Source organism: Varanus komodoensis, unplaced genomic scaffold, assembly GCF_004798865.1.
Source record: "Varanus komodoensis strain SLA01 unplaced genomic scaffold, ASM479886v1 scaffold57, whole genome shotgun sequence".
NCBI lineage: Eukaryota > Metazoa > Chordata > Lepidosauria > Squamata > Varanidae > Varanus > Varanus komodoensis.
In genome coordinates this window covers 3678946-3690746 of record NW_025336182.1, presented here as the reverse complement: position 1 = coordinate 3690746, position 11801 = coordinate 3678946, and the positions used below count along the sequence as shown (strand labels likewise).

The 11801-nt window shown below is 45.6% G+C and overlaps 1 protein-coding gene across 1 annotated transcript; it reads right to left on the bottom strand.

The window, feature by feature from the left end:
• Nucleotides 1-2265: 2265 nt before the first annotated feature.
• Nucleotides 2266-11801, bottom strand: CTSS (cathepsin S). The gene is made up of 8 exons (XM_044449267.1): nt 11659-11801; nt 9876-10005; nt 8632-8754; nt 7370-7522; nt 7065-7289; nt 5470-5635; nt 4498-4603; nt 2266-2985 (listed from the first exon to the last, which is right to left on the bottom strand). Exons 2-8 carry the CDS (start codon nt 10002-10004, stop codon nt 2886-2888), a joined length of 1002 nt encoding a protein of 333 aa, XP_044305202.1. The 5' UTR covers nt 10005; nt 11659-11801; the 3' UTR covers nt 2266-2885.

The window sequence follows — 11801 nt, the reverse complement described above, 5'->3', positions numbered from 1 at the left end:
GGGGAACGAGCGGGGCCGAGCGGGCACCTGCCGGCCGGCGGGCGGAGGCGCGGGAGCGCGCCCGGCCCCTCAGCCGCGCGCCGCCGCTTTCCCGCCTTTTCGCCCGGCGCGCGCCTTCGCTCGCCTCGCCTCGCCCGCGCGCGCGGACTCTCCCCCCCCGCGCTTTCCCGCGCTCGCGACCCCGCCGCCCCGCCCCCGGGGCATCAGGGCACGCGCGCCCGCGCGGGACGGTCCGTGCTGCTCCTGGGCCCGCCTTCCCCGCCGCTCATTTATCCACCCTCCGCCCCCCCCCCAGCTTTGTAAAATCGAAGCACTGCCCCCGGGGGGCATCCGCAGCCGCTCCGGGCGGCCCGTGAGGACGCAGAGCCCCGCGACACGCGTGTGCTGCCGCTTCCGCGCGGCCCAGCGAAGGGCCCAGGTGCCCCCGCAGCGTCGCCCTGCCTGGCGGGCGCAGTGCCCGCGACATCCCGCACCCCCCCCCCCCCCGGGCACGGAATAGCCCCCCGCAGCGGTTTTGGCCATTTCATCTTTCCTTAGAGTTATTGATTTTATGCTGGACTTGTTCGTTCTCTTTGTGTGTTGATGGCATGCGAGCCAGTTCGTGTGCATTTGCATTTAACCCTGGTTACAATTACTCAGCTAGGAAATGCTGTATTTTTGTCCAAGTTCCCCGATCTGGGCAAACGCCGAGTGCTTTACCCTCACAAGGAGAGATGCAAATAAACACATGATAAAACCAGCAAACTTTTTCCCCCAAAGGGCAGCTGCTCTGGTCTGTTGCAGCCGGAAAACTCAACCCGAAAGACAAAGACAGGGTCCCACGCATGTAGAGACAGAAGGAAAGATGAAAATTCCCCGCATGATGCAACCCTCCCCCCTTTTGCTTTATTGGCTATCTTGGCCTGGTGAAGCATTTGGGAGAATGTGAAAGCTTATACAATATTTTACGGCCATGATGATCATTGGCCTAATACAGTCATTACAGTGATGCAGATGTTGGAAATTTCCACTTAGAAGATGCATGCTTATTAGAAAGGCAGTCATTCTAGCACCCCCCCACCCCCTGATCAAGGTGATCTTTGGTGACCCAAGTACATGGAGCAGCCACCCTCGCATCCTCCGATCTGATCTGATTGTGGTTGCCAGCTGGCAAGAAAAGCATCTGTGTGGCTTCCTCCACTGCCTTTGATGGTGGGGAGAGACCTGTTCCCCCCTGCAGAGGAAGGCAGGACGTGCTCCAACGGAGCAAAGCTCAGGGAGCCAAGGTTCCATTTAGATGCCAGGAAGCACTTCCTGACAGTCAGGACCCCCAGGGTATGGATTGGGCTTCCATGGGACGTCGCTGAGGCCCCATCGGTGAGGGTCTTCAAGGACAGGCTGGACATCCACATGGTGGGCATGTTGTGAGCGGAGCCGGCTGGAGCTTACACTAGATGGTCCGGGAGGCCCCTTCTGACTCGCTCTGCTTCTGTGTTTCTATGATCAGAAATCTTTAGGGGGACCCATGGTGTGGAGATACAGATTTCTGTATATTGCTTTTCAGGGAAAAGCTGCAGAGAAATTTTCAAGAGCTGGCATACAAAGTCATTTCAAGAGACATGCAAGGGTGGGTAGGTGACTTGAGCAAAACATTCTTGATCATATGCAAAGGTCCCGATGCATTTTCTTGGGCCCTTTCTTTTAATATTACCCTATTAGCTCCACATTTGAACCCTGGCATAAAAACAGGGCAAAGCCCAGTCTAGAATGCTGCTATAAAAACACAGCCCTTCTTTCTACTCATGCCAGCCTGGACTATGAAAAAGTTCTTCCAGAGATGTTTTCACACAGAGAAGGTTACTATCTAAACCAAAAAGGGGAATTAAAACATGTGCACAGACAAGAACGAACGGGAAAGGAAGCAGCATAGAAGATCCTGTTCATAAGAGCTAATAAGGAAAGAATATGGAGGAAGTGCAGAGGCCCAGAGCTCTGTAAAGATTATGTCAACCAGGGTACATGCCTACCCATGTTTAGAGAACAGAAAGTCCTACTTCTGGCACTTTCCTGCCAGCCATGCAGGCTGGGAGTTGCCGGACTTTCCTTCCCCGCTTAAACAGGTGTAAGATTGTACCCTCGAAGCGCAACTCTGCCCATCCTGGCTTGGAAGAATGCCCCATTAAGTTTAATGGGATTTACTTCCAGCTAAGTGTGTGTGTAGGATTGCCACCTCAGCCTCGCATCCCAGATATTGGTTGGCTATCTGGGAAGTAGAGAAAAACCACACATGTTCAATGCGCTTTATTCCTTAACTTCAGCTGAATATTAGCCTGGGCATTCAGAATATTACAACCATGTGACATAAGTTCAGAAATAAGTAAATGAAGTCAGAGAAAGCGGCATCCATATATGCCCCCTGTACTATTTACAATGCATGTGAGAGCCTTACAATTCCAAGATAATGCCATTTTCTTTCGCGGGCGTGTGCGTACCCCCTGTGTCCATCTGTTCATGTTACACCTCCTTAATCGTAAAGCCAGTTAAAATTTCTGATATCACAGGGCTTCTTACAAACTTGGCAGAGCCTCTATTAAGACACAGTTTGAGGTGGCACGAGTGATAATATGCAGCAATTACGTGAAGCTTCAGTTTTTCATAGAAGAACCGCAGTCTTCATGTTATTAAGTCACTGAGCCTCATAGTACCCCACAGGACACTTAACAAATACCAAGCTAAACCATCATTTTGGCTGATTCTCTGATCTTCCAGGTGGAGCTGACAGGAGAACTTCCCCTTGGAGGCCAATCACCGGCAGTTTGATTTATAAAAAAAAAATGTCAAAGATTAGTTGCCTAACAGGCTTCTTCTCCAGTGAAGAAAAATCCACTGAGAACTGGAAATTCTTTCTAAATTAGTGGATATACAGCTTGGCTGGCAATGCCACACCGATTCCCGTTATTCCTTGCAATTTTAATGTATCCTTGGTCACCAAAATATTTACCCCAGCTGTTGAAATAGTAAAGAATGAGACAAAATGAATACATTCAATATGAGCAAGAAATTCTTTCTGCACAGGGCTAAAAATTCTTGCTAATGTGTTTGGGTTCTTTAGATAATCTATACCCCCAGCAGACAAGCTAAGATTGGGAACATAGAAATGTCCAAACTGTATATATTCAGCACCAGGTCGATCAACATTTTAATATATTTTAAAAATACTGTGTGAAGATTTATTTATATTTTATATGATGTACAGCCAGCGTGGAATAGTTAACTTGTTGTATTTTGAAATAATGTAAGTCGTCCAGAGATGAAAGTAATGGACGGCATACAAATTTGATAAATAATATACGTTTTGTGTGCAAAATAGGTGTGCTGTCGCTGAGACACCACAAAGTACCATATTTGCCCTCCCGCCCCTTGAGATCGGCAGCAGAGGCCCTTCTCCGGAAACCCTCCGTGAAGGATATTAGGAGGTTAGTACCTGGAGGAGGGCTTTCTCTGCGGTGGCGCCCCACTTACGGAACGCGCTCCCCAGAGAGGTTCGCTTGGCACTGTCGTTACTTGCTTTTCGGTGCCGGGCCAAGGCCTTTTTATTCAAACGTTATTTTAATTGTTAATGTTATTTATTGATTGTAAATTGCCAGGATGTCTCCACTATTTTATGTACTTTATGTATTTATATGTTGGTGTTTACTTATGATTGGAAGCCGCCCCGAGGCTTATGTGAAGGGGGCAGCATATAAGCTGTTTAAATAAATAAGTAAGTAACAAAACAACTTGTGGATGTTTAGGCCACTTGAAGACTAGATTTATTTTGGAAATGGTTAACGGAGATAAATCGAGCACACAAAAAGACTGCACTGAAGAGAGGCTGACGAGAAAGTGCAGTTCTATAGAGTTACTGTTTTGGGTCAAGCTGAAAACAGCTAAAGGACAAGTTGTTTTTGTCAAGTTGGGAAGAACCTCTGTTACTGAAGGTCATGCCTAGCCATCAGGACGAGCAACCTTGGAGAGCTTTATTCAGCACTGCATTTTGCACAGAGAATTTATAGCTTAACTATGCATGGCTTGAGGTTCTTCCTTTTATCCCTCTGGAACCTTCCACCATTTTCACCGGATGACCCCATATTCAGCTAAATCATCCCAAATAGTGTGGCCTTTCCTTACAGAGCCCTTTGATCATTTTAGTTGCCTTTTTCCGATCTACCACATCCGTTTGAGGGGCAGAACCAGAAGTGTATACAATATTTCAAGTGTGATCTTGCCATGGATTTGAAGTAGGACAAATCCTTGCAGGGGGAACATTAGGCTGGAAAAAATGGCCATTTTTGAAAAGAACCTTCCAATTCAGTGGAAGCTAACCACTTATTAAATGTTTCTTGAATCAAATCTTGTGCCAGAATCCATTTCCCTGCTATGCCCAGCTGTGATCATTGATTCAGTCAGTACATCTCAAAAGGAGGGTGCTATTATTTACATTGACTTCATGACTGAATTCCCTAAGGGGATGCATACCTGTTCTTCACAAGCCAATAGTCCATGCTGTTCTCTGTTCCATATCCAATTACGACAACTCCATGATTTATATGGTCAGCAGTACATTTGGGATCATTGTACACACCTAGATTTTAAAAAGATTTAGAATCATGCGGCCCCTGCCTTTTTAAAGGAAAGCCAAGGTTGGAAATTTGTTTCTGCCAAGCAAGAGTCATGCTAGTTTAGGTCAGCCAAAGTTTAGTCACTTTCCTCTTTTGATCTTTTGACCTTCATGGTACTTTAAAAAATGGAGCTGTATTCACTAACCATTTGCCTCAAAGGGTCTATTTTTGTAGCCCATGTTTTACTATTTTGTGTAAACCACCCAGAGAACTTTGGATCCAGGGCAGCATAGCAATGAAGTAAATTAACAACAACAACAGCATATACAAAAGGCATAAGAAATAAACAATTGTGGTACTGATTATTTGGAGAGCAGTTGGCAAAGCAGAGCGACTTCCTTTCAGTAATTTCAGTAAGTTAGGTAGCCCATTGTTTTTCACCTTAGTGGGCTGGCATCTAACCAGGTAAATTGGTGTTGGGAAGACGAGGAGATGGGCAGAAATGATACAGAAAGAGAAGCACAGAGGTTGTCTCATCTAGGCAGACTCTGAGCTTAAAATAACACAGAGGATGACAAAAGTGGTTCCCATATTGCTGTTTAGGGTTCAAAATGAGCCATCGGTCTGGGGAGATCAAAAGTCATTAAAGTAGTGACTATCAAGGAATTATCAAGGCTCAAGCCCAGTTCCATCACTTTGGAAGGAAAGATAGAATTGCCTGTTAGTAGACTTCAGGAGATTATCAGGTGCAACAGCAAAACAAAAAGCAAAACCCCAGCACCCCTTCGGACCCCCTGAATGTTTGATCAGCTCGCCTGCGCCAAATGACCAGCATCAGTCGTGTCTCAGAGTGCCCCTGCCCTTTTCGCAGCCCAGACTTCATACTCACCATGCTTAAAGAGGAAGAATGTGGGCTCAGCTGCGTCTATGCCGACGGACACGGGACCGACATTGGCGACAGCATCCTTCAGAGCATTTTCGTCTCCAGCTGGAAGTATCACGTAGTTAGAACACGTGGCTGCTCTGCCAGCAACATCATAGTGGCATTTTTCATCCTGGAGGGAGCCAAAAGAAGCCAAAGGGCTTTTCTACACAAGGCCTTTCCCATGCACACACAATTCCCCAGTAATGATTGTTTACAGGTTCTTTAGATCATATTGCAACCCACTGGTTTTGCTCCTGCGTCGAATCATCACTTTCAGTGAGTCTTTTTTAAGAGCAGGGAAAGGCAGCATTTAATTCTGGAAGTGAAAGAAAGTGCAATTTCCTCTGGTGTATTTGCAATATTCAGCTACACCACAGGTAAACCTAGAGATTATGTTTCAGAATAATCCATGTATAAGTTACTAAAATGTTAGCTGGGAATTGGAACAGCCTTGGTGAATGCAGAAAGATAGCAGTTCCAGGATTCCCGATTTGAGAGGACTTTCTAGAGTGAAAAAGCAGCTTATGTGGTTTAAATAGAAATTAAACATAATGAAAGGTGCAATCCTATGCATATTTCAATAGGAAAAAACCCCAAATTTAATGCTGGAAGTCGGTGCACTTATTTCTACCTAAACAAGTTGAACCCTGTATCTTTAAAAAGCTGCTCTGAACGCATGCGGCGTATTTAATCTTTACCTTCTTTACCATCTACATTTGGCAAGCAAAATTATGATTTGGTGGTAGCTAACTTTTTAAAAGTGTATAGTGACTCATGCTGTCCATAGAAAGAAAGTAGTTAATAAGGTCATATGTTAAGTTTGATCAATTCATTCATTTGTAGATTAACTGCTGGATTTTACAGGCAGTGTATAGAATTTATACCATAGATATTTCAGGCTTCATCTTTTTGGCTTGACCCAGTTCAGATAGATTGATATCAATTGTGAAGAAATGTTATAATTTGCAGCAATGGTTGCTTCAAGATCCCATATGGGAGAATTGTTATAGAAGAATGAGAATCTTATTACAACAGCTTGACAGGCTACAATTCAAAATGTTGCTTATGACATACAAAGCCCTGCATGATTTGTTTCAAAGACCGCCTTCCGGCACACCACCTTCCCAAAGAACACCAAGCAAGCCTCATCTCTGCTCTCCTTCTAATACTCAAGCACTATTTTTAGTGGTCAGTTAGTAAATACAAGAGACAACCTCTCTTGTAAGCAAAAGAAAGGGCCAATGCCTCTTTTAATGTGTTTTCCACCCCATGTTTTGAAAGATATATTAAAAATATTTGCTGAATATTTCTTAAATGACTGCATGATTCCTTAGCAGCTCAGTGGAGTTTAGTCAGGCAAAATGTTCCTGCAGCAGAGCTCTGTGTATATTTACTCGGAAGTAAGCCCGCCGTGTTCAACAGGACTTAATCACAAGTTAGCAGTCTTGGTTGTGCCCATTCTAACCCAATCCAAGCAATCCTAAGGCCAGGCCCTGCCGCGAAAGCGAGAGACGCGGAAGAAAGGCGCACCGTTTCTGCTCCCGTTCATCGAATCCTACCTGGGCTTTGTAAGGGTAGAACGCTTCCGAATCTATACCGTTATTATCTATGATGTACTTAAAGGCAGAAGTGATGTAGCCTCCGTGACATCCGTGATTCCCGTACATGGTGGAGCAGTCCACAAGGTTTTGCGGGCTGAGCGAGATGAGTTTCCCCGTTTTGAGTTTCAACTGGCATTCCAGTGCCGCAACAGAACTAAACGCCCAGCAGGCACCGCAGGCACCCTGAAAATACAGAGAGACGGGTCAGAAAGGCAAAGGGTGCTTTCAGTGAGAAGGATACAGACAAGGAACCAGCCTCTCACCTGGTTCTTCACGTCTGTGACACATCCCTTCTCCCTCCAGTCCACAGATTCAGGGACGCTGCCCCATCGGCTGGGTCTGTAAATTGAGGAATTCTGGTTCCGCAAGTCAGGAACTTTCAGCCCACTCATCAAGGCAGACACCTCCTCGCTCGTCTACATGGAGAAACAAAGATGTGCTTTTATGGACCATAGTGCAGAAGCATAGCAAATGCTAGACACAGGTCTGTTTTCGGTTTTGGAACGCGGTCTGCATGGCCACAGTGGAATCTGCGTTAAGGGAGCTCTGAGGAAGTGCTTTTGTTCGTGCCTGGATTCTGTGCATGTGCTCAGAAAGCCTGATGGAGCACATTTCGGACTGCACGCAAGAGTCCTCTTGAGCATGTGGGAGTCAGGGACAGGGTCCGTGGGCAAGATCCTGCACCATCTCTCTGCACATTTGGGGAACATGAGGACAAAGGCACCTCTAGGGAGCTCCCCGTGCCGCTAACCAAAAGGCACAGACAGGGGCAGATATGCCTCTGTTGCTTATTTTCCTCCTCGTTTTTTCTGGTAAGAAGAAGCAGATAGAGAAAATACAGAAGGATTTCTAATGGAAACTCTCTTCAGCTGGACCCCCCCCCCCCGTAACATTTGAGGTCAATTGCAGGATAAGTCTTGCCTGAATGCAGCAGGGACATCTCACTTGACTCCATGCTGAATTCAGTACCATGAGAACAACCATGTTCTAGGGGAAGATATTTCGAGTTTTGCTTAATATTAAAGGCTACTTGAGCAACAGGGTGGGAACCACAGCAAAAGGCGTGCAAGAAAGGTGCCGCATTTGCGCTCAACTGTATTGGCCAGAAATTCTTGTTTCTTGTTGCTGTTGAACTTCTCTACTGCCGAAAAGCCAAAGTTATACTGAAGTAGGTGAACTCATTCACTGGATTTTATTTCCATTTTCACAGTAATATTCACTGTTTATGGGAGCCATGGAAATAAAATAATCTCCTACCAGTATGAAATGTATTCTTATAAGTGGCAAATAAATGTACTGATTATATTTATACCCTACTTTTTTTCTTCCAAGGTGGTGATTCTCCCCAAAGTACCCTATGCATGTTTAGATAAAAAAACATCCTGCAACGTCCAGCCCTGTGCCCTTAATCGGTTATCATATTTTATCTTTGAACAAAGGCATATTTTAATATTATGGCAGAATTATCCAGACATGTCCAACATGTGCTGCACAATGAAAGCAAGAAGGAAAGAGACTTATTAACCATGTCTCCCAAATGATTCATGCCAAGTTCATACGAATGCAAGCCCAGCGAATGCTCGAGGTTGTGCAACGTGATCAACCGTAGATTCTTCTCCCAAGTCATGCGACGATTTTCTTCTGCTTCCTAAAAATCAAAGCAGAAGTTTAGATTATAACAGATGGAATATATTTATTTATTTAAAGCTTTTGTAACCCATCCACCACTAGCATCTCGAGACGGCTTACCATGAAAACAAGCACAGTTTATTAAGGGAATTGTTTTAAAATACTCCGGAACTTGACACTGTGGGGCAGTTTTGTCTTATTTATAGAAAGAGAGCCAAATTCAGCCCCTGCACCTTGCCTTCCATTGCATCCCAGCTGCTGACTGAAATCTACAGGCACGAGTCAAGCGCCCATCTGAGGAAGGTTTCGTAGAAGCTTTTGCTTATCGTGAACTTTCTGCAGGACTTGGGTTAGCCTCCAGTCTTGTTTTCTAATTAGACAGATGATTCTCTGCCGGCTTCATTCTGGCTGTTTTCTCTCCAGCCGTGTTCCTTGGCACCTGCACTTGCTCTGGTCGCCTTTTCTACCTAGCCTTGTCTACAGACCTTGCCTGATCCCCCCCAAATCACCTGGCAGGGGGCTTATCTTGCATATTTGCTCTTTTATCCATCTGACATTTGATTATGCCCGGCTCGCGCCCTTTACAACCCTTTCCTGGCCCCCTCGGCAATCCACTCTGTCTAATCAAATCCAGAAAGCCCTCTGCTAAAGCTCATTTGGTCCAGATGCGGTGCCACCAAGCGTCTCCCCCAGACTCAGTCCATTTCTCTCCCACACAGGCCCTTGATGGCCCCATGATGACATGTCTTGGTTTCTCTCCAGTGACACTGGAGCAAGACGTTTTGCTGACTGCAGAGAAGGACAAGCTGGCAGGCCTCTGTATTTCATGAACAGAAGCCAACAAGGCCGAATCAAACCTAATTTCAAAACTGGTGATAAAAGGTCTTCCTTGACTACAGCTGAAAGCAGCTCTCTCTCTCTTGCTATCTCTCTCCCTCTCCCTCTCTTTCTCACACACAAACCTCTTTCCTCTAAGTCTGCCACTTGCTTCTTCCCTGCCTCTGCCCCCTAAGGAAGCCAACCCATGACATCTCATGGCAGGGCCATCCCATAGTTTTGCTCCTCGGGTGGATAAAGATGAGCAGACCACAGGGTAAAGGGATTCCTCCCTCCCAGAGTTCAACGATGGCAGCATCAAACCTCATTTGGATAGTCCTTGCCGTACTTCTTCTTCCAAAGGTCCCAGTGCTGATTGAGAAGGGAATCCTTCTGCCAGTGTGTAGATGCAGCGGCAACAGACAGCAGGAGAAGACAAGGCCACAGTCCCATCCTGCCGGGAGACACGGAAGGCTGTGACAGCTGGCGCTGGGGCCAAGGAGGAAAACGGACACTGGTCCTAGCTTCAGTTTCCGAACTCAAGGATCCCTTAAGTTTCAGCTTAAGGAATCTGTCCCTCTTCAAGGAGGGAGCTCCGAAGGCATGAGAGCATCATAGGACATGACATTTAGGGTGTGGATACGCACAAATTTGTGGGCAGTGCTAGTCTATTAATTTTCATCCTACCGGGCAAGATATAAACATTAGAGCATATCGAAAACCATAGCCGAGGCAGAATCTCTGCTCTGAAATGCAGCGAACCCCAAACTTTCCCATTCATTCCTGGTATTTGTTTGTCCGAAGAGGCCAGGCTTCTTCATGAATGTTTTCCCGAAGCTGCCTTGGAAGCTGCCTTGGACTCTCCACTCTCTCAAGTGGAGAGGGCAGAAGGAACCACCTTCTGGAGAGGTTTTGGCATTCCCTGATTTTCCATTCGGATATCTGCCCATGTTCTGTCCCACTTCCACCTGTTTAGAGGTTAACTCACCATGAAACCCAGAGGGTTCTTTAGTAACAAACAAGCTAAGTTTGCAGGGATGGAAAAAATAGATCTTCGTATGTTTTGGACTTCAGCTCCCAACACTCCTGGCCACGGTCCGATCTGGTAGGGACTTCTGGGAGATGAAGTTCAAAACACCTAGAGAGCTACTCTCCACTCAGGTCTGGTATAGGGCACAAGCAGAGACAACCCACACAAACAAAATACAAGAACTCCAGCTCTCCTTAATATCAAAATAGGCAAACCAAGATGGCTCTTATACTGCTTCTGATCTTCCTGTCTGGTCCTTGGATAGTGAAAATGTATGTATTTCCTAAAAATGTGAGTAGCACCAAACCAAAAACAAAACAAAAAACCCCAAACAAACAATCAAACAAAGAAAAAACCCAGGAAGAATAGCAGATAGCTTAGCAAAATGGATCTTTTACCAGTTGTGAAGGTTCAGCATGCAAACCAGGTCAGCAATAAGGGGGAAATGTTTTTGTTCATTACCAAATAAACTAATTTCTCTGAGCGGCAGCAAGTGCATTAAAACATGAAATAGAATCCATAAATGAAGAATAAACACATAATAAAACCCAGGTAAACTGAGCAGCAAAGATTGAAAACACTTCAGCACAGAAAGCCAAACTAAAACCAGCAGCAAAATCAAAGTGGTCAGATCTAAAAGCGCCATAACCAATACAAGAAAGACTAGAAAACTATAAGAAACTGAAAATACCATAATGTAGAGACCAGCATTACGAAGGGAGAGCATTTCTGAGACAGTGCCACCATTAAAAAGTGGTAGCCACTTACCTTGCCTTTGGCAAAGCCACCCTGAAGATGGCCTCAGGGTCTGAACAGGCAAGAATGAAAGAAAAAACAACCTGCTTCCGAGGATGCAGGGCCTCAAAAGTTAAAACCAACTCTTTAAAAATAGTGGGTTTAAAACGTGTGAAAATATTCTTAAAAGCTGTGAAGAGAGACGGGCTTGGCTACAGTTTCCTGTTGGGTGTAAACTAAGCCAACTGCTGCCGGTAAACATGAGAAAAATCCCCCAGCAAAGTCTTCTGGAAGTAACAACTTCCTCCTTGTGAGGACTTGAGAAGATGACCTTGTACATACCTGGATTTTCTTTCAGCAGGCGAAGGCCACCTGAAAGGAGCCTGGCTATTCCACAGCTAACCGTCTGCCCCAGGCAGCACAAAAGCTCTCCCACTCGTTTGCCAACTCTCCAATCTCCTCTTCGCCCGAGATAAATCTGAGAC

Bases quoted from the DNA above. Each gene is read 5' to 3' on its own strand.
- CTSS (XM_044449267.1), bottom strand. From the start codon at position 10,004: ATGGGACTGTGGCCTTGTCTTCTCCTGCTGTCTGTTGCCGCTGCATCT. The intron at 7,290-7,369 runs GTGAGAGGCTGG...CTGTATTTTCAG, and splicing joins TCACAGACGTGAAGAACCAG to GGTGCCTGCGGTGCCTGCTG. The intron at 4,604-5,469 runs GTGAGTATGAAG...TTTAAAATCTAG, and splicing joins ATTCTTCCTCTTTAAGCATG to GTGTGTACAATGATCCCAAA.